This window comes from Cavia porcellus, unplaced genomic scaffold (genome assembly GCF_034190915.1).
Source record: "Cavia porcellus strain 051 isolate PalLab524CR breed Dunkin Hartley unplaced genomic scaffold, mCavPor4.1 scaffold_16, whole genome shotgun sequence".
In the NCBI taxonomy this organism is placed as follows: Eukaryota; Metazoa; Chordata; class Mammalia; order Rodentia; family Caviidae; genus Cavia; species Cavia porcellus.
Window position 1 is genome coordinate 66735138 of NW_026947499.1, and position 23750 is coordinate 66758887.

Consider the following 23750-nt stretch of genomic DNA (forward strand, 5'->3'; position numbering starts at 1 on the left):
CAGCTAGACTCAGGAGAGACACAAGTCTCTGGTGATTCAAGAACTGTAAAGAGATTTTACCCTACTTGAAAGCTAACATGCTAGCCTGACATGGTTTCACAGATGCTGCAAAACTTATGACTCTTAGGTCAAAGATAAAAGAGTCTACTCTTCATAGTCCAGCAAGCAACATGAGCTTTTTGTTCACATCAATTACCTTTGTGCCCACTCCCCCAAGTCCATAGAGACAGGCCTGGGTAGATAGTATGCGTCCAGTGGATTGTTAGCCAAAACTGAGGAGCTTGCTGAAACCTTAATCTTCTATAAGGAGCTACAAGAAAACCTGTGCAATCTTTGCAATGGAGAGAGATGTTATCATTACACTGGACAGTAACAATATTTATCCTATGCTTCAGACTAAGGTATTATCTCTAACTTCCAAAAGTTGTCCATTATACAAACATCCTTCTGTTAGTATGTAACGGGCTTTCAGGCATCTTTGCTCAAAAGAAGAGGAGAAATATGAGAAACCATGGAGGCAAATCGGTAACCATGCACAGAGCAGAACTTTAGATATCAGGACCCTGACAAGTCAATGAAAAACATCAAAAGATGCTGACTTGCAAGATTCTTTGGCAAATTGTTAATCATCATTCTAAAGTGAAACTCCAAAGACAAGTCTTTGTAGGCCCTCAGAACTCCCAGTTAGCTTTCCTTCGGTTATGTTTATACAACAGAGGCCACAGACATTTGAAGAAATATGGGATTTGTGTGTCTCAAAAGATAGGTGCGTTGAGCACCGTCATCTGAAATGTCTCCGCTACCACGGTATCATCTTTTAACCTTTTACCCATCTTTTAACAGAATCAAAGCTTGGACAGAATCCATTCGGATTTGGCTTGTTTGAGGTTGTACTGATGCAGTTTCTGCTCTAGTGCCTTAGATCACCTTACATCTTTCCACCTCACAGAACCTTTATGCTTTCACAGGCTCCTGAGAGCTGGAGAAAGGCTGTGATAAATTTAGATGCAAATCAGCCCGTTTAATATGTTGGATATCCAATACTTAATTCACATTACAATCTTGTCAAAAGCACAAATGTGGTGAGCTCCAAATTCTGCATAATTTACTCTTTTCCTTGACCACTCACCTCTCCAAAAGGAATCTTAAAACCTTTTGGGTATGAAGCTTACTATAACGCAGGGAGTGTTCAAGTTTTCATCTTCTGGGAGCCTATTTTCAATAATAATGATACTGCAGTTTTCTCACAGATTAGGGTAATGTGCTTCCTACTCAAGTTTTTCCAAACTCAACCACACATTTCTTTGGGATATACTGCAAGGAGATAACAATTAAAGAAGGCAAAAGAATGACTGACATAAAACTCAGGATGGGTACACAGGAGGACTGTAAGTTCTGGCAGTGTTTCTTAAATGAGTTATGTCCATTTCATTATGGAATAAAATAATATCTTACACAGTCTTCAAAACAGGTCTGATACATTTCCCAATAAAAACTAGTTACCTTGTATCATGTCATGCAGCAGTCTAAGCTAAAAGGATTGAATTAACCAAAACCAAACAAGTCTTTTTCTAACCTCACCTAATTCTGTAAATTACAACTGTAGTTAAATGTTACACAAAGGGTAGAGTGCTATAGCAAGCATTTTACAGTATGTGATAAACTTATTTTGTGGAGCCAGAAATGGTTTGACAATATAGTATTTTGATATTTGAAGTTCCTGAAAAAGAATTAAGTGAGGATGAAAAGAAGCAACGAAGTTTTTTTGGGAGGAAAGACCATTTTTTCTTTTTTTTTTTGTCTTTTTGAGACGGTTTCACTATGCATATCAGGCTGGCCTTAAACTCACTTTCAAGATGGCCTCAAATTCTTCGAGATCCTTTTGCCTCAGTCTCTTGCAGGCTAGGATTATAGATAGACATGTGGCTGTGGCCAAGAACAGAACTTTCTTAAAGAGAAGGTTCATGTATTACATATATTTTACTTCACACAATATTATGAACATGGTTTGCATTTATGGATGTAGAGAAATTAGAATCCACGTGTTCTGTTGCTGAAAATGTAAAATAGTGAGTGTATCTACTATGAGAAATCTGGTGCAGGTTCCTCGAAAAAATTAAAAATAAAACTACATGATACAGAAATCCTGCCTCTTAGATTCCAAAAGAATGAAAACAGAATCTCAAAGAGATATTTGCACTTTCAAGTTCAATGAAGCTTCATTCACAGTAGCCAAGCACCAGAAATCATCTAAACATCTATTTACAGATGAATGGATAAAGAAAATGTGGTTCATATGCACAATGCATATTATTAGCCTTAAAAAAAGGAAACTCACAAGAGATGAGATGGATAAATCTTAGGGACATTATACTCAGGGAAATAAGCCAGTCACAGAAGGAAAATTCCACATGATTGCACTCAAAAATGATCCCTAAAGCAGTCAAACTCACAGAAGGAGAAAATAGAATAGGGGATGCTAGCGGCTAGGGAGAAGGGAAAAGGGAGATCAGTATTTAGTAATACAGAGTTTCAGGTAAGCAAGACGAGAAAGCTCTAGAATCTGCTGTATATTAATGTGCACATAATTAACAATATTGTAGGGTATACTTTAAAATTTCAGATAGATTTTACGCTGTTATGTTAGTATAAAAAAAGTAAGTGCTTTCCTCTAGAGTGCTAGTGCTGCACGGCAACTTATTTAGAGGAAAACCCAAGGTCTGAGCCAAAGGTTAACAGTAATGCTTTGACGTCTTTTACTCAGGGCTAGAGTTCCAGCTACCATGGCTGACGGCATTATAAGCCTCACTCACACTCATTTGCAGGCCTAATCTTCAATCCCTATCACCTGCTCTTACGGGCTTTACTTCAGGAAAGCCCTCAGAGGTGAGGGCAGAAGAGAAGGGGAGAGAAGACCTGAAAGGTAGGGCAGCTCCATATCTACTTTATTTTTCTATACTTTTGAAACTTAAAACAGACATTATGTAACAATCAAGTCAAATCATGGGAATTAGCATTTTGGTCACCTGTTTATAGTTTCATTTTGGTTAAACATTCAAAATTCTCTTCTATTTAAAAACATATATTACAACATTTATTTCAGTGCCTGCACTGTGCCACAGAACACATGAACATAAATCTCCTATCTAATTGCAACTTGGTACCTACTCACTCTTCCACCCCCACCCTCTTTTGCCTCTGGTAACTATTATTGTTTTTATTATTCTTAATTTTGAGTATTTTATATTTATTATACAATTTATGTGGTTAGTATCTCTGGTATAATGATGACCAGAGTGGAAAAAAAGTAATTTTTTGCTTTGTTCCCAAACTTAATTATAAAGCACAAAGCCTTTTACCAGTAAATTTTTCATAGTGTCTTTAATTAGCTGTTTTAGGGTGTTTATGATGAATGCGTGTTTGTCACATTTTTTCCCCCGAAAATTAAATTTTAAATTACTGCTTTAATTGTAGGTACTTGGGAGTACAATGTGATAACAATGTGTAATGAACAACAGTTAGCACTGATGACTGTTATTCTACTTTACTTCTATGTTACTTTTTTTTTGTACTTTTATATAGTTTTTGCCAGAGGGTCTTACAACTAAGGAGACCCAAGTACATGTATGCTCAATTTATGAATATGAAACTCTCCTCTTTAAGTATAAGATTGTACCTCTATAAAGTTAGGATGCAGTTATCTTTTTCATTAATTTAGGACTGAGCATTATGTCTCACACATACTAGGTACCTGACAAGTACTTACTTGATAAATTATATCTAACTTCTTAATTTAGTGGTCTACTTCCTTGTTTACATGACTGTTTTCATTTTGCCTTTCAGTAACCCTCTGACATAAACAAAGCTGTACTGTTCAAGACTTGTTATATTGTAATTAAAAGCTTACAAATGCTTACATTTTATTCCTATCTCCATGTTTCTACATTTCCACTTCCTTTGGTTAAACTGCTAGTCTTGATATCTCTTCAAGTGAGCACTTATTCAACCCTAATGCATTAAATCTCTAAGAGCTATAAACATAAGTAAGAATTATGCCTGTATTCAGTTTCCAGTCTAGTTTGTAAACATTCAAGCAAACAATTGCAGTACAACATGCAACTCCCTGTTTCAGCAGGCCAAAGTAAGTGGCAACACAATTATCACTATCTCTCAAGCCAGGCAAAAAGATAATGATAATGACTGAAGGAAGTTGACGACTATGGAGAAAGCAAGATGGAGACTATCACGCCAAATAAACTGATAAACTTAGAGATTTCGTAAGAAATGCAAAGTTTATAGAAGGATAAACTACGGTGTGCTTTCCATGAGATTACTCCATTACTGGTAACAGTAATAGATTAGTGAGGTAGTATGAATTGTCTCCAGCTGTATTTCCAAAAATCTATTCTCCTTGTTTTTTAAAGGTCTGGCTTTCTAATGTGCTTGGTATTTGATTGCTTTAGTAGAAAAAATTGTAACATGGTAATCACTAAATATGGTATATAGATAGAAAGTATTAAGACCACATACATGGCAGAAGAAACTTCTTACATCAGAGGGAAGTTATTTAAGGTATAAAGAGAAAATAAGGGAAGAGCAGATAGATATTAAAGGAAACAAAATAAAAAGTTTCATTTTAATAACATCATCACAGCTAGAAATGGTAAGCAATTATTAAAAATTTTATGAAACTACCTAACATTTTGGGGCTGGGGATTTAGCTCAGCGGCATAAGCGCCTGCCTTGCAAGCAGGCAGTCGTGAGTTCGATCCCCGGTACCAATAAAAACGAAAAAGACAAAAAAAACACAAAAAACCAAAACCAAAACCAAAACCAAAACCAAAACCACTACCTAACATTTCAATCTGAGATCAAAATACTAGAGTCAGCATGACTCTAATCCATGAATGCTTTCTAATTAATCAATTTTCAACTGCTCCATAAATACTCTTTGTCTTTCTTGACTGATTTTATTGCAGGTGACAGTTATCCTGATCCTAAACCTTTCACTGTCCACATAATCTTGTGCTGAAAATAATTTAAGTCTACTGTATTAGCTGTAAAATACCCTAGCCCATACAACTCACAGACAAACACTGTAATTTTTTTCTTTTCTCACTGAAAATTTTCCAGAAACATATAGTTGTAGGAATTATGGTAAAATACAGTGCTGTAAGCAAGAGATATTAAGATGAAAGTATAAATCAAAGAAAAAATGAGTGGTAAAAGCACTAAGAAAATCCAAACCTTTAGAAGAAAAAGAGATTAAATTTTTTTTCAAAAAATAGAAGTCAAAGAAAATACAAATGATAAAGAAAAACTATATAAATTAGGATATTATGTTATGGATAAGGCTAGAAATATACGGATCTATTAAAAGGAAGATAAATACAGAGAAGGGATTTCTGGAGGTGAAACATTTTAGTCTACTTTCTTCACAAAAGTAGACTAATTAACAGATGCCTTCTTTGCTCCTACTTCAGACTGCTGGAGAGGAAACTTATTTGGACATATAAACAGTATTTTGGGTCTAACCAATACTTGTGAGCCTCTTATATGTTACACATTCCATCAATCACATTCTTCTATAATTTTTGTATTAACATTTAGTGTGGTAAGAGTATACTAGGGTACACTGGCAGGAAATACCTAAAACCTTACGGATGAGGTGTTCAGATGATGAAACAACACTCAAAGCCTGTGGAACACACACATGAAAAGTGATATGATCACAGTAGAAGTGGCCTGGGCAGAGAAAGGACAACAGGCCTCAGGCTGTTTGTAAAGCACTGTAGATCTCTTTGGATACATAAACAAGAAAAATAAGGTATTCTAAATTAGATTTAAAAGTAAAACTCATCAATATATTTGGAATAAAAAAGATCTTGAAAAATCACATTTGGTATTTATATTTCAGACATGGCAGGTAAAAGTTTGTTATTTACACAGAGGATCAGAAACAAGTTTGAAAGACAGTTCTGATATCTTTTTTCTTTTGTTTATAATCTAGTTTTTATGTTTGTTACTTTGATTGTTACAATTTAAAGAAATAATATGCAATTTCTTAAAAATTTTCTAGTATGATGCTAGGAAAACTGATTCATGGTTACACAAAAATCTACAATTAAACATCAAGGAAGTCTATGTTTTCCCCCAAACCAGGCTTCTTTTACAGACTTGTATCTGTTATGAGCTATTTACTTTTGGAAGATATTCCTTTCTATATACTGGTAAACAATCAGTTCATTCACAGTTCACAGTCAGTAACACATAGCTGCTACTAGAGCCTAGAAACTGAATTGGCAGCAACAATGATTAAATCTGGACCTATAATAAAGAGAAAACAGAATTACAGTCTCTAGGAAAAGGCTGAGAGAAAGGTTTTCTAACTGAGCATTTCTGAAGTATAAATTGTCATAGTGAAAAATAACATCACTTTTTAAGTGACATTGGTTATACGTACTATTTTGTCATACAATTGGCCTAGCAGTTGAATCCTGTCATGGTTTATGTTAGTGGCCCCCAGGCCTCATGCGTTTGCATTATGCATTTGTGATTGGTTCATTGTCTAGCGCTTGGATTGGTGGTGTCAGTGCTACACCCACATAGGGGTGCAGCCAGCATACAATGTAATGGCAGGAAGAAGGTGTGTCTCTCCCCGTTGCTGGTTTCTGCCTTTCTGTTTGCAGCTGCCCTGAACTGTGGCCCTGGCATGCCATCCTGCCTTGGAGCCAACTGAATATGGACTGAAACCTCCAAAACTGTAAGAAATAAACCTTTCCTTTCCCAACTTTGGCATCAGGTATTTTTGTCTCAGTGACAAGTAAAAAGTAACTAAGACAAACCCTGATTTATGTTAATTTTGATAAAAATCAAATCATTTCCAAACAGTATTTAATCAATGGAGAGTAACAATCACAGAGCTTGGTTCAAATAGATATGCATAAATAAGCTTATCTTCCAGAATATCTTTATTAAAAAGACAAAGAAGGCCATAAAATTTCCATTTTTCTGTTGAGTAAATTAAGACCAAACGAGTAAACTCAGCAACTATATTCACTTGAGAACCATATACACTTGAGGACATAAACATCAAAAGTAGTAAGTTCTGGTACAAAAACCTAAATTCAAATGTCATATATTTGTATTGTAAAAATTTCAGAGATTAATTATAATGCAATAAAGGTTGAATAATGAATTGGTGCCTTGAAACTATCTATAGAAAAAAATCTTAATATCACTATCAATAAATTCATAGATGGATCTGGAGACCAACTGTTGCAGTAAACAGTAATATCACTAGGTATGCGTTTCCCTTTAGCTCACAAATTACTGAAGTCAAAACAATCAAAAAAAGCCTTTGGAAATACAACTGTAAGATGCAAGATACCATGAAAACAGAAAGGAGATCATCCTGTTGCCATAAAAGACATTTGTGTTTGTTTCAATATAGCATCTGCTCTGAATTTGCAGGTTATAAAATGCTCTCAAAGGTCAGAAAATGCTAAATGGTACATCTGATACTACATAACTGAAACTACTGGATTCTAAGAGCCCTGCCAATAATTCTGAACTACCAGCAACTAAAACAACACCAATACACTTTTAGCTGGGTAACAAAAAAGGTGTTTCTGGCAGAACCCCAGAACACAAAGTAGAAGCAAAGACATCCAGGGACTATAGAGTACTTTTCAAAACTAACCATGGCTTACTATTCAATAATTTATTCCTCATATTCTTCCTTTCCTTCTACTTATCAGTCAAGAGGTTAATTATTTCTGAGGCCCTCCCTCATCCTCACTTCAACAGGCACGAAGTTAGAGCTGAAGAAAATGTTTCCATAAAGTTTAGATCAAGATAATTTATTGAAAGGAGGAAATTACGTTACCATGAAGCAAATAATTTTCAATGAAACACACCAACCAAATTAAATTTTATGACATTTAACTCTACCTTCTATTCCAGTGATAGCGAAACTTTTGGAGCTTTCAATGATAATCAACAACCCATTGTGGCACGTGTGCCATAGGTTCACCACCACTGTTCTATATCACCCTAAATAGTTGATATGATCCTACTTTCAAGTGATAGATTTGTCTACGAATCATTATTTGTATTCACTGTTAATTCGGATGTCTACAATCTTTCTTGGAATTACTTTGTAATACCGGGCAAAGCTAAAATTTTGAGTCCTTTGGGATAACTATTTAAAATATTAGAAAAATAAGACAGAAATAATTTAAATGATAGGGAAAGGTGCTAAGTAAAATTAATGATTAAAAAGATTTTGTTGTAATGGAGGTTTAAATTTATTATGAAACCTATTTTTTCAGACAAGTAATAATGAAAGAGTGAAGAAATCGTACTCAACATCAATAAGGAGCTATTTGGGTTATATATAAATAAAATAACATAGTAACTGAAATTAGGCAAACTGTGTTTTTCTTCTGCAATATTTCCTTCTGGCTTTTCAGTCAATCATTTGCTAAGATTTATCTGGTTTTGTCTATGTTGCCTCATTTCCTCATTTCTCTTTCTGTAATTCTTATCTCTTCTCCCCATCCTTTGATTATCAGATTTTTTCCCTGGGTTAACTAATCTTACATCCAAACATTTAAAAGTAGTATTGTTTTATTAATTCTGAATCAAAGTAATCAGAAATATAAAAATGTTAACTTCAGTATGGATAATTATTTGAATCTCAAAATCTCTCAGGCCTGAATATGAGGAAAACTTCAGCTGTTGAGAATTAACATTTACAGCTTTGGTTTGTCCACAAAATTCATGAGAACAAAGAAGAAACTGATTCTATTTAGAATATTCAGCCCTTAAAAGTACTTATTTGGCCTTTTGAAATTATTGCAAATGTCTTGCTATCTGGAAAGCAAAGTAAGTCCGATGCCTTTTCCAAGGGGCAGTGGTGTATAAAACACCTAAAGAAACTTAACTCTATTAGACTTAAGGAAGCTTGAAGGGGCAGTTAAACCCACTGTGTAACAGCAGTCTCTTTAATACAAAAGAAGGCCTATTTGACAATAATATACACACAAAAACAGATGCTGCATCATGAACGAAATTTTTTTTCTTTTTAAAAAGTACAAAGCTATTTTTCTTTTTTTGGTCATAAGCAACAGGTTTCCTTGAAGATTTTAATAGTCTTCAAAAAGAATAAACGCCATGAAATTAAAAAAAAATCAAAATTTAACATTAATTAGCATTTTAGTATCCCTAGTATGAGAAAAAAATGCTAAACAGTTAAAATTTCCAGGATTTTTTAATAACAAAAGTGAACTATTCATGCTCAGTATAGCTTTATGTAGATGTATTTTATTATTTTATAATACTTTTAAAATTAGTAAAGCCAGATTTAATAGTAATGTTCTAGGACATTTCATTAATTATTTCATTTACTAACTACATGGAATAAATACAAACAGGATACAAGTTGATTATACCTTATCCAAAATGACTGGGACCAAGAAGTGTTTTGGTTGTCAGATTTTATTTTCCAAATTATGGAATACCTATATACAGATAACACCAAGTCTAAACATAAAATTCATTTCTGTTTTTTATATATACCTTATATACAGTCTAAAGGTGATTTTATACAAAATTTTTAGCGCATGTGTGTTCTTACTACAAACATTACATGAAGTGTAAAATTTTCTGCTTGGTGCTCAAAAAAGGTTTTGAATCTTAAAATTATTTCAGATATCAGACTTTTGGATTAGAGAGGCTTGACCTGTGTATCACATTGAAAAAGCTGAAAAAACTCCCAATGATTATGACAGGGCCTCTAGTTTTAGCTTAATCTTTTAAATACTGGTGTTTCACCTAAGAATACAAGTAAATAACAACTGCTTTAATACACCTGTCTCATGCCTTCCTACACAGTCTATGGTTCTTTGTTTTCTAACTAGAGTACTATCTATAATCCAGCCTACTTTACACGGCCCCAAATATAATATTCATGTCATTTAATATCTTACATTTTTAATGAAAAGAATTATTGACATTGTAATTTTCTTTCAGTTTTTTTCAACTCAAAAACATTTCTTGGCTTACCTGTTGCATGCAACAAACTGGCTTCTACTCTATGGGGAATTCTTGGTGGAATTTTCATAGATGCACGAATCTGGTAAAACCTAAAGCCAAATAAACAAGGAAATCATTTCAAAAATGTATTTTAAAATACACTATGCTACAGTTTCTACATTTTATTTAAATAATAAAATTTGACATGATTATATCAGCTTCCCATGATATTTACTATTGGTAGATAAAAACATTCTCAGATCCATATAGCAAATAATGTGATGTATGGATCAAAATGGAAACCCAGCTGGTAAAAAGATAAATGAGAGAAACAAGCAATATATATGGTATTTCTTGCTTTATAGGAGAATGTGATAGCAACATGTGGATCAGAAAGACAACTAAGAGTTTTACTGTCTAATTGGCTTACTGATTTGCTTTTTTCTTTTTGGTACTGGGGATCGAACTCATGACCTTTCACTTACCAGGCAAGCACTTAAGCTGCTGAGCTAAAACTCCTACCAAGAAATTGTTCAGCATCCCAGCCCTTCTTTCTATAATGCTGGAAATTGAACTGAGGGCTTTGTGAATGCTAGGCAAATGCTCTTCTACTGAGCTATATCCCCACCCCTAGATTTTCTTTTAAAATATAATAAAATTACTCTTACATATCATTTTGAGAAAATATCAGAAAAATTATAAGTGGCTTTTAAAAATGGCTCCACACCATGACAAAATAAATGTATGTATTTGATTTTATGGAACTTAGTTTTTTTTGCAAGTTAAGACCTATTTACTTATGTATTTTTATCTGCTTATTTGAAAGGGATTTATACATACATACATGCACACGTACAGACACACACACACACATCCCAGTACCTTGGGGTTTTTTTTGTTAATTTATTCTATGATTGTGGAAATGATGGCCATGTTTGTGTTTCTGTGAGATAGATGGGACCCGGTAGTGTTCATCATCCAATAAACAGTTTGTAAACAACAAAATTTTGCCAAATGCTTGTTTGCAAATCTCACTGTTAGCCAGCAAAAGTGGTTCTAAGGAACCACTGTATTTAAAAATCTACCCGTCATAAATAATAACTTTAAATTAGAAAATATTTGAAGCAAAAACATGATGTGGTTTTAATACAATTATATTAAAAATCTGTGTATGTAATGGAGAATACACATATATATTTCTTAATATATACATATATATTTCTTAAAGTAAAATAAACACTAGACATATATATTTCTTAAATACACATTTCTTAAAAACACATATATATTTCTTAAAGTAAAATAAACACTAGACATCAAGAATTAATTTAGGTGTATACTTGGGAGCTGAGTGCTTAATGTTTTTTTCTTTAATAATTTTGCAGGCCATTAGTGGACTGCTCGGGAGAAGAACATGAATTTAACAAGAAGCCAAGCCCTCCCTGCAAGTCTACACCATGTGTGGGCCACTGTGGGAAGAACTAGATGCCAGTCTTTTCCTGTGAGTCGGAACCATCTGCAGACCATGCAGGAGAAAAAGAGTCAACAAGAAGTCCAGCCCTCCCCAGGAGTCAGCGCTACGTGGGGCCACTGGGTAGAGAATCAGACACGCTCACCTTTTCTGGAGTGCAAGCTGGGAGACAAGAAGAACCAATCCCCATGCCCACCACTGCCTTAAGTGATCAGCTGATCTGGAGAAATACAGGCTGAGATAATAGCTATTGAGGTAAAATATAACTTAATGCTTACAGAGTTTAGTGTTTCACTGGCCTTGTCTGATCATCTATTCAGAGGATAACATGTAATGTAGCATCTATGGCATCTCCTTCAGAAGGTAGTAGCCATTGTTAATTTCCTACTATCTTGTTCTGAATTCCTGTATTTTTACTGTTTTGTTGGGTTGGGTTTTATCTGTTTTCTTGTTTGATTTTATTATATCCAATGGCACAGGCAGCTATTTCAAAGATAACAAGATATATTATGGTAGTCATTTTGGATTTACTATTATCTTGTTTTGAAGTCCTTTATAGTGCTTATTATTTTGTTTTTATTGGTTCTGTTCTGCTCTGTTTTGCTTGATTTTTACTATGTCTGAAGGTATGGGCAGCTATTTTGAAGACAAGAGGCATTATGGTAGGCATTATTGATTTTTAATTATCTTGTTCTGAAATCTTGTATCACTTACACTGCTTTGTTTTGATTGGCTTTATTCTATTTTAATTTGCTTGGTTTTATTCTCTTTAAAATAAAAATTACAAAAAAACCCCTCCTAGTGCGTGTTAAATTAAAACTGGAAATAACACTTACAATTAATACAAAAATTGGAAAGTATATATGACCAGGTCATAAAAGGAGAATTAAAGAATTAGTAAAGGAAAGGGTGAAGGAGTAGGGAAATGACCCAATTCTATACAGATAGAGGACTAATTGAAATTAAGACCAGGTCTGCTTCAACAATGAGGTAAGAATGAAAGATAAAATCAGCTGAACCAGAATAACATTTTCTAGGAACTCTTTAACAATAATAGTAGAGAATTTCAAGACTTCACTTTCCTCAGTGAACAGGTCATCCAGGGAGAAAATCAACAAAGAGACATCCGAGCTGAATCATACTATAGAGCTAAAGAACCTGGCAGTCATTTATAGAACATTCCATTCCATGGTAGTAAAATGCTTACCTTCTCTTCAGAAAATGAAACATTCTGCAGGACATATCACTTGTGAAGCCACAAATTAAGTCTCAATAAATTAAAAAAAAATATACTGTAATATATCTTCTAAGACTGCAATGCATATTAAACAAGTCCAACAAGAATATAAATTATATAAATACATGGAAATGTAGTATTATATTCCTTAAACAACCAATGGGAAAGAAAAGAAATAAAAATATAATTTCTAAATATGAATGAAAATGACAATACAACATACTTAAAGTCTGTGGGATACAGCCAAACCAGCAGAGAGGGAATTTTATAGCAAGAAATGTATACATCAAAAAACTAGAAAAATTTCAAACCTAACAATGCCTCTCAAAGATTTAGAAAAGCACAAACCAAAACTAGTACAAGTAAAAAAATAAAGATTGGGGTATAAGTAAATAAAATTAAAGCTAAAATGCAAAACAAAAGATCAACAAAATAAAGACCTGATTTTTTTGAAAGAATAAACAAAATTGAAAAATCTCAAGTGAGACTGACCAAGAAAAAAGTAAATAAATAAATAAATCAGAGATGAAAAGTGATTGTTACAATTTAAATTCCAGAAATATGGATGAGCATTAAGAACAATTCTTTGTTAAAAAAAACCTAAAAGAAATAAATGAATTCCTAAACATATAGAACCTAACATAATTGAATCAAGAGGAAACTGGAACTTGAGAGACAAGCAATGGGTAATGAGACTAAGGTAGTAATTAAAAAAATCTCTCATCTAAAAGAAATCCAAGACCTGACAACTCTTTTCCTTTTCTTCCTGTTGCCCCACCCTCAGGACTAGGTATTGAACCTAGGCTTTAACAGTAAGCTACATTTACAGTCATTTTTTATTTTTTGCTTTTTTCTTTTTTGGAACTGGAAATTGAACTCAGGGCTTTGAGCTTGTCAGGCAGGTGCCGTGCTGCTGAACTATATCCAGCCCCACAGTCATTTTTTTTTTTTTTAAAACAGGGTCTCATTTCATTGCTAAATCTCTTATTTCCTGAATGCAAGATTTTTTCAAATAAAAATTTTAAAGTCAGATTAATCTATTGCATCCAACTTGCATAAGGAAGTACACCTAAACATAAGAGCCTAAATATAAGAGCCTACCCACTAGAAGATGAGCGATTATGTGGAACAGAGTTTGAGAGTACTTGTGAAGGCAATTTTCAGCTTACAGCAGATCCACCAGCTGATCACAGATGTTTGAGCAGTTTAACTGATATCAGTTTATTGATCCCTAGCCAACCTGAGGAATAATGTAAAGTCACTTTCTAAAAAGAAAGTTAAGACTTGTTCATAGAATACTTGATTATGCCCATATGTCCTGATTTGTCTGGATCAATTCTAATTTTCATCTGTTGTATTAGTGTATTATTAAAGGTACCTGATTTGATCAATAAGTTGTATAGTCTTTCTAGCATAAAAGCTGTATTTGATTTTCCTTTTGCAAATTGAATTAGTCATATAGCTTATATGCTGTGTAAGTTTTAAAACTAGATGCGTTACAATGTTCTTTCACCTCTATTTAACAGTCCCTATAATTCTGACATATGAAACAGATTGTTATTCTACTTAAACTAGAATCCAAAATGTGGTAGTATAAGTATATCCTAATATTAGGTATATTTTAGAATACCAGGAGAGAAAAAAAGGGCTATGTTCAGTCAGATATAAGTGAATATATAAAAGTCAATGTCTTATTTTATACTAACAAAACCAAACCAACCCTTTAAATAAAATGCAAGAAAGCATTTGAATTAGAAAACTGTACAGGTAGGGCTGGGCATTTAGCTCAGCGGCATAAGCACCTGCCTTGCAAGCAGGCAGTTGTGAGTTTGATCCCTGGTACCGATAAAAATGAAAAAGACAGAAAAAAAAAAAAAAAAGAAAGAAAACTGTATAGGTATAGTCAATTTTGTTACAGAGAACACAACACAATGAAATAATCCCTAAAGACATCGACTATTCTGTTATTTTATAACATTCATTTCTCATCTATTAAGTAAAACACTACGTTCAAGATCATTTTAAGCAGGGGGCTCTAAGGAATTAAGAATTAAAGAATTAAAAATTAAAATATTGTTATAAAGAATGGTGTGAGCAGGGTGTAGTGGCATCTGCCTATAATTCTACCACTCTCAGGGTCTAAGGCAGGAAAACTGCAAGGTCATGTCCATCCTGCACAACTTGGAAAGTCTCTGTCTCAAATGTACAAAAAGCTGGGGATGTAGCTCAGGGGAACATCACTTGTCTGACAAGCATGAGGCCCTGAGTTTGACTCCTGGTACCCAGAAAATAAAAAGATCAAAATTTAAAAAGGCGATGGGGGCTAGGGATGCAGCTCAGTGTGATGGTCCTGGGTTCAATCCTCAGTATCATACACATAAAAAGGTACGTAAGAAAGTTGCAGAACGGCTGGGATTTAGCTCAGCAACATAAGCACCTGCCAGGCAAGCTCATTAGTTTGAAGCCAGGTACAAAATTTTAAAAAAAGAAGTTATACAAGGCCATAAAAACATTCTTGCAGGTGAAAGGTGAATAAGATAGTGCTTTACTACAAAAAGTCACTTTGCTCTTCTATGAATTTTTATTCAGGGCAATAATAAAGGTTCTTCTACTTAGATCTAGCCTTCTACATAGAAAATAAGTTAAAATAAGACTCTGACATTGCTAAATCTTTTAATTTCAAATGAGAAAGAACATCTTAGCATCTATGAAGAGGTACAAATGGTAGAAAAAGGGGAAAAACTTAAGATGTATGCCTACTGTTTCTGTTGGAAAATCTGAATGCAGTTTTGGTTTTGGAGGGAATAAGAAAACTGATGCTAATAGCTAAAAGGTGTTTGTAAATATTACGTTTATTAAAAAATAATTAAGCTTATTGGTACATTTTAGGTATACTTAATGATCACATTTATAAGGAATTTGTACCTGTATATCTTGATTTTTTTCCCATTTCCCTACTCTTCCTTCAACCCCTTTTCCTCTTTATTTACAAAAGCTTTGTTCCATTTTCCCTCTTTTCTATTTTTTCTTTTCTCTTCCTTCCTTATCCCTTGCTACCTCCACAGTTCTTCCCATTTGAACATCTGCTTCCTATTTCACAATATCAATTATATATTTTGGTTCTTTTAAAAAACATGTGAGTTTTTTCTACAGTGAAATACTACTCTGCCATAAACAAGGGTAAATGTGAAGCATTCCTAGCTAAATGGATGTACCTGGAGATCATACTCTTTAGTGAAATAAACTGGACACACATGTAAATATTGTGTTGTTTCTCTGGTGTGACAAATTGAAAATGTAAATTATTGTATCGCTATTCCCTTTTTCATAGTACGTATAATACTAGGTCAAATCTAACTTGACAGAGGTAATCATTGATTTTACTAAGTAAAGTAGTTTCACATATAAGTAAACATGATCTTTTTTTAGTGTGTGTGTGTGTGTGGGGGGGTACCAGGGATCGAACTCATGACCTTGTGCTTGCCAGGCAGGCACTTACACCACTGAGCTAAATCCCCAGCTAAACAAGATCTTTTTAGTCAAAAGAATAATACTGTTAGCAGGGTGGAAAGATCACACTTGTAATTTCAGCTTCCTGAGAGGTTGAGGCAATTTAGCTAAAACCTGGAGAAAGAAGAGGAAATAGGGGATGCAAAAAGGAATTAAAATGTGTTAGGTACACATACCAACTCTACACAAGGAATGTGAACATTAAATACTACAAACTTGTACTAATAAAAAATAATTAGTAGAGACTTAGTGTAGTGTGAAGGTCCTATGTGAAGGGTTCAATGCCTAGTACTGAAAAAATGAAATACTGTTTTACTTGGAAAAAGCAACTTTGTATTTTATATTTATTACAGTATAATGCACTTGATGCATGTAATATTTATAATTATAATATTTATTTTGTTAGACTTTTATAACAAAGGTCAAAGGAAGCTACACACATACACACAGTATGAAAATATCTTACAAATGGCAGTTAATGGTTTTTAAATAATCATTTTTTAATGTAACAAGCAAACAAACTTTTTTCTAACTGAATTAGTTTCCAAGTCCAACTCCAATATTGCATTTTTGAAACAACAGCAATTAGTTTTGGGTAATTTCTTTTAAAATAAATGTACAACATGTAATATCTACACTGATTTTAAAAAACATGACCAATGTTTTTCTTCTTGCTTCTATCCATACCTTTCATAACACAACTCACATAAAGAACTGGAATGCTGGTGTTCACCTCTTAAGTCTGGCTTGCCTTACGTATGACTTTTGTTGGTCAATACACTGACGCAGGTGACAGTGCATCAGTTTCAGCCCCTAAGTGTAAAGGGGTCTCCCTGTATGGGTCCTCTCTCTTTTCAGAGAAACTGCAAGATGAAAGACTGCAGAACAGAGCTGAGTCTGTATAGCCAAGGCCATTCTGCAATACCTAGTACCCAGTCAACCTGCCAGCTGACTATGGATTGAGAGTGAACCCAGCAAAGATTAGCCAAGCCAGCAAGATCAGCACAACTATTCAGATAATCCACAGACTTGTGAGCAAATACAATTGTTCAGTACTACAGTGCCACTGAAGCTTTGTGTTTTATTGTGAGCTACTGATAGCCACATTACTGTAAGAGTAAGTAACAAATACAGCAATGAATACCTAGAATTGTTGTGTGCCAATTATGTGTTTGTGGGGACAAACTCATGGTCCCAATCACAGAAGGTGAAAAAAATAACAAGGAAACCGTGCAAGATTAGAAATATGGTAATTCATGTTACGCAGACAAAATATGTTGTTAAAAATAACAGAGAGGGGGCTGGGGATTTAGCTCAGCGGTGTAAGTACCTCCTGGCAAGCACGAGGCTGTGAGTTCAATCTCCAGTACCAAAAAAAAAAAAAAAAAAAGACTTAAAAGTAACAGACATATCAAAGAAACTTTTGACCCACAAAGGTAATTTCCAAGCAAAAGTTGAAAATGTTAATGACCTGTTCTGAAGTATATATAAGATTATGCAAGAAAGAAATCAAAGAAAAAAAGCAGTCATTTTATGTGATGAATCTCAAGGGAACATAGAGGCCCCAAGACATGCTGGTTGGAAAATAAAACTGCTTTTGTTTCCATTTCTTAAAAGATTTTCAAAATAAGATGAAGTCCATGGTCAAAGATAAAATCCAAGGAAAGGCAGGGTTTTTCACTAAAAGAATTAAGCCAGGGTCTAAGTAGACAATTTTAGCTTGGCAAAACATTTTTAGGAAGATTTAGGTGCTAGATCCTACAAAAATGCGGATCATTTAGTAATAGTGATTATATTCTGAAAGCTAGAGTGATTCCAAAAAATCTGTGGTTATGGCACGGAAAGGACATCAAGCATATACAAAGCTCATTTTTTCTTTGATTTTAAGACAGGTTCTTGCTAGGCAGCCCAAGCTGAGTAAACTTATGACCCTCCTGCCTCAGCCTCCGAGGTGCTGGAATTATAACATGCATCAGTATACCTAGCTTCACATTGTGCAAGTGAGTTGTACTGGCCAAAAAGCAATCATTCTAGCTGGGTGTGGTGGTACACACCTATAATCTCAGGTTCAGGCCAGACCTGTCTCAAAAAAACAAAAAACAAACAAACACCAAAACATTCATGTTGGGCTCTCAATTTGGCCTTGTGAACTGCTTGGCTGAAAGTCCACAGAGGAAATAACAGTTTGTCAACTAAAGGGGCCTCGCATCTTCTGCTCTTTTCCTTGCACTTTTGTTTCTGCCACAGAACAAGCCCACTCTGGCCTGTTTCATTTTTTTCAATGAGATAGCAAAGCTAAACCAAGAAAAAGAAAATGTCTCTTATGCTATACCTTCTGTTAATCATAGCCTCATACTGCCACTCACATAGGCCTTCAGATTTGTATGTGGAGTTATAGCAAATGTCTCTAAACTGTTCCCTATGTTTCTATTTCTGCTATGAAACTATCAACCTAATCTATCACAATCTCCATTTTGTTAATAAGCGCTCGTTGTACTAGCATTTGATAATTCTATTCTTATTTGGTAACTACTAGCGATCACACCTAAATCCATAGTGCCAATTCTTTTCCAGACATTGAAAGACTCCCTTTTCTAGCTTCTGTAATTGTCCTAGAAAACACTGGATTCCCCAAATATTCTTAAAACTAATGTGTTTATTCCTACTTGCAGGACCTGCTCTTGCTACTGTGTTGAGTCATGGCTCTTGTAACTAAAAGGATCATACTGCGCCCTTCACCTATCCAAGTCTTATTCATCCTCTCCTAGAGTACTTAGATGTCATTCTGTTCCAATTCTTACACTGCTCCTATACATATTTATGGAAGTTTTATCTTGTATGATTTGCATTTCTACTTAGTTGTTCTGTATGTATAACTTATTGGCCTCAATATACTATACGCTTTATACCATGTTTTCATTATGGTCTTCTTAATGGAAGTACAAACTCACAAATAGAAGTTAAACACAGTCAGCCTTATCACTAACCCATGTGAATAATTCCTAAATATCTATTTAACAAAATTTTTCAGAAAGTGATTATTTGAATATAGTTCACTGTTCTCCTTATATATGCAAGAATACAATTTAAAACTGTGTATCTTATACAAAATATACAATTTTCACGTTAAAATACACACCCTCTCTGGAATAAATCCACATTGTAGAACTTGTTTAGCTCCACAGAGAATTCTACCATTGCTTGAACTTCAGTCATTTTTAATTAACACCCAGAAGGCAAATCTGGTAACAGCACCTTAGTTAAAGAAGGGGGGAATAAACATCAGAATGACAACAAAAATGCCAATCTATAAAAATACAATTATTTAAACAAATTTCAGAATATACTACATATGCAAAAAATGAAGCAAATTAGTGCCTAACGTAGCTTTATCTAACTAAATAGCACCAAAATCTCTACCTTTCACATACAATTACTCCCTATAATTTATACTGTTAGCATGTTTTTCTAAGATTTGTTTCCACTGATGACACTTAAGAATTGCTAAAAAATAAACTTTTGATTTTTTTCTTATAAATAATAGTAATTTTAAAAACATAAGCTAATTATTTTCTTCTCCTTTTCCCTTCCATATAACAATAACTCCACAATCAACATGAGAATTAGCATTCTTTAAACTCCATAGAAATCCATGGAAAGTTTTTCTTTTATTATGTAAAGAAACCCTGTAAATAACTATTCACTTTTAAATAAAAAGTATTTTTCCTTTATTATAAAAGCCTAAGGTACTAATTTACAAAGAGGTTTCAAAAAAAAAAAAAAAACCAGTTAAAAAATATTTACAACTTGATCCACTGAAATACATGTGGTATATATTCTTCATGTCTGTGTACATTAATACAATTTTTTATAAAAATGAGATTGAACTACATGTATATTTTATAACTTGTTTCACTTAATTTTCTAGTGAACATCTAAGTCAATAAATGTAGTTGTACAGTATTATTTTTAATTGTAACTATTATACTGTGAGCATGTTATTCATTGTTGAGTATTTCAATGGTTTCCATCTTTTTACTGTTTCAGAAAAATGCAAGTCACCCTTATCAATAGTACATATTTTAAAAAGTAATTTGGAATAAAAAATGTTAGAAGACAATTCTCCATGAGTCTTTGCTATTTCTGCCTATTATATAAACAGAGACACGGATCAACTTTGTTCCATACCATCTTCTCAAGCACATCTGTGTGGTGTATAATCTTAAAAGTCAGAGATAGTTATCTCATAACTTCTAAAACAAAGTGAAGATCTGCTTACTGTGCTACACAATAAAGTCTCCCTCAAAGGCAAAAGTCAGAGATGTTCATCACAAAAAATCTTGGGTTCCACTAGCTGAGGGTTCCTCTCCTGTAAAATAAAATACCCACATGCAGGTATTACCTGGCTCCAGCTACTGTTGTACTAAGTCATCTTTGTCTTGCTTTGATCCAGGAGTCTCTTGTATTCAGTTACCATCTATGGCCCAATGGCTGCCTAACTTGTGAGCTTCCAAGTACGATAAAAAATTTCAGATCCTTCACAGTTCTTAAAATAATTTGTCACTGAAATTCTATGGAAAATTAAATGCAAACAGATGTCATATTCTTACCTCTGCTGATTAAAACTTCATTTTAACATTACTAAATAACCAAATCTTGTACTTCCAGTTATTGATTCTTGTTGTTAAAAATATATTGTTCCCCCTAAGAGAAAGAAAAAATAACATCTCAAATGAAGTAGTAGACAAAAAAGTTTATCTTAAGGAAACCAAAGCGTCATTACCTAATATTTTCAATTTATATAAAAAAACTGTATCTTCCACGACTTATGAATTACAATTGTAATATCAACATCAATTATATCTCCATTAGTAGTTTATACATGCATAATTCAAAGTACAGTAAGAGTTGTTTCTTAGTTCATTAGTTCAGTACCAATCCCTATGAATATATAAATTTTAAGAGCTCATCATTTTTAAGATATAAAGTATCATTTTAAAACAACTTTGAGTAGAAGAGATATGTATAAAATGTTTTGTGTATTTACATGTATGTTATGTGGGCATAAAATGAACTATTTAAAGTAATTTGACAAAAAGATTGCCTATGCTAGTTTTTCCTCATATTTCAAATATTGTTTAAATACAAGCATTTTTTTTTGCACCTGGTATAAGCTTGTCAGGTAGTAAAAATATTAAGACTGAAGACCATGCTCATATTTCAATAGTTTCTTCTTACATTGTAGACTTTCCCAAATTCCCAAGCTGCTGTTTTCAGCTTCACATCATCAATAATTAATAAAAATCATCAATATAGATTAAAAAAATGTTATCTTTATATAAGCTATTCTTCACTTCATGGAAATAACACCTAAGACAGTTTCTTTTTCACATATATTCATGTTTTGACTCTGAATCAAGTTTGGTCAAATCTTTATACCTTAGTGCAATCAGACATAAAACAGGTTTTCACTCAAACATTAATTGAACATCCACTATAGGTTAGGAATGGTAATACATACAAGGTACAGCTCATTTCCTGGTCTCAAACAGGCATCAAGAAGAGACAAATATATGTAAATGTAGCACAACGACTAAAATATAAGCTTAGCATTTGACTCTCAGATCTAAGAAACTTTTTTCTTTTTTAAGCTATTTTCATTTGTGGATTCTTATTACAGTACTTTGGCCTCTTCCTAAATACAGAAATTAATATCAGAATTATTTTGTTATAATAAAATCCTAAAATATATATGGTACTAGCTTAGTAATTATGTATCAGGCAAAAGGAAAATATACTACTAGAATATTAGTACTGTGCTCCTCACAGGTGGGGAAAACCAACTAATGAAACCACTATTTATAATAACCTGTAGAAGTTGGGGTTTCTGGTCCTTTTTCCTGTATTTCCTGGGTATCCATATCTACCCAACATACTAACAATTTTACTTATTAGTCTTCATTATATCTTCCTTGCTAAATGTAACCTTTTTTGAGGCAGAAAATTCTGATTAGTCTGTTCAGTGCCAGATAGGTTCTCAATTTAATATTTAATGACTATTTAATATAGTAACATTAAAGATTCTATAAATATTAATATTATTTTTCTCTTATTTAAAGTGAACCAACTTGAAGAAAGGAATTAATGCACTGATATATTGAAAACAGAGACATGTATGTACAAATTTTGTTCATTAAATTCCCTTATCAGTAGCCTGGGATAGAGCTGCATGCCTGTAATTCCAGCTACTCAGGAGGTTGAGGCAGGAGGACTGAAAGCTCAAGGCCAGCTTGGACAATTCATTGTGACTTTGTTTCAAAATAAAAAATAAAAAAGAATAAAGATATAGCTTAGTAACAGAGCACCTGTGGCATTAATCCCCATCACTGGAGAAAAATGTCCTTTTATCAGCATAAATTTGAGGCCTACTAGGAGTCTGTGCTGCTTTACTCTTGTGCTTACCCATGCTTTCTGCTCTAATACTGCTGTCTACTTTTGTTTCTATCTTTCCCTTTTACTGAGTAATCCCTAAATAGAAACATACATATGAAACTATAAAGAGTACTGATGAAAGATGCTTGATTTTCACTGTTGCCTCTCTTAAGATCAGGAAAGAAGAACTGTTAGAATTTTTTTTAAAAATCAAAGAAAGTAGTAAAGGAAAGGAGAAGGGCATAAGGAAAAAGAAGAGAAAACTGTAAAGGACACTCAGAGTTGAAGTGGATCTGCCAGATCTTTTGTCATGAACTGGTGCTGTGTGACGGTCCTAGGTTTACCTAGGTTCAGTCTCCATAGGGGAGACAGGCAGGAAGAAATCACTGCCACTTGATTCTGGCAGTCCTCACTGGTTCAATATCATGGGTTGTAAATTTTCAAGATGAAGTTGGAAGTCAACCTTTTTAAAGGTGTATTTTAATTTTAGATGCTGTTAACTAGTTAAGAAGCAAAGCAAAACAAAACAAAAACTGTGTACATACTACAAATTCAATCACAGATCAAATTCATTCTGTTGTCTGTCATTTCGAAATCTCCAACTCAACATAGATTCTTAAACCATTCACAGACCAAAAAAACCCTGGTTTGCCCTTTCAAGAACTTTCAAGTTGAAGAAATGACTTCTCTCTTCCTCAGATCAAGCATGGAAGACTCCACTGCAAGCCACACTGTGCAGCTACCAGAACCCTCAAGTTTCAAAGCACTCCCGCACAGTCTGCTAGTAGCTCAGAAACCCTCGTTTAGGTTACAGCTACTGGAATCAGTGTTTATTCTAGCCCTGGAGAAACAGCCTAAATTCAAGTATTCTGACAGTTATTCAAACTGAGATTCAAATAGGGGTGATTTCTGAGTTCACCAAAAGATAAACCACCTGGGCAAACCATGAACTCCAATTCAAAGAAAGAGGAGCCTCAAAAAGGAAATGAGTAAAATGAGAAACTTAGGCTGAAAACCCCTTAGACAAGAAGAGATGGTGTGAAAGAATTGATGGTTAACCTC

The 23750-nt window shown here is 33.7% G+C and overlaps 1 protein-coding gene across 13 annotated transcripts in view; it reads right to left on the reverse strand.

Annotated features, from left to right (window-relative positions):
- Fam135a (family with sequence similarity 135 member A) overlaps positions 1 to 23750 on the reverse strand; it is a 93027-nt gene that overhangs the window by 60929 nt on the left and 8348 nt on the right. For all 13 annotated transcript variants that reach the window (XM_063227021.1, XM_063227033.1, XM_063227032.1 and 10 more), the window contains exons 3-5: positions 20867 to 20960; positions 19396 to 19511; positions 10069 to 10148 (exon numbers count right to left, since the gene is read on the reverse strand). In XM_063227021.1, the coding sequence (XP_063083091.1) occupies positions 10069 to 10148; positions 19396 to 19472 (157 nt within the window). In that variant the 5' untranslated portion in view covers positions 19473 to 19511; positions 20867 to 20960. The remainder of the gene's footprint in view (positions 1 to 10068; positions 10149 to 19395; positions 19512 to 20866; positions 20961 to 23750) is intronic.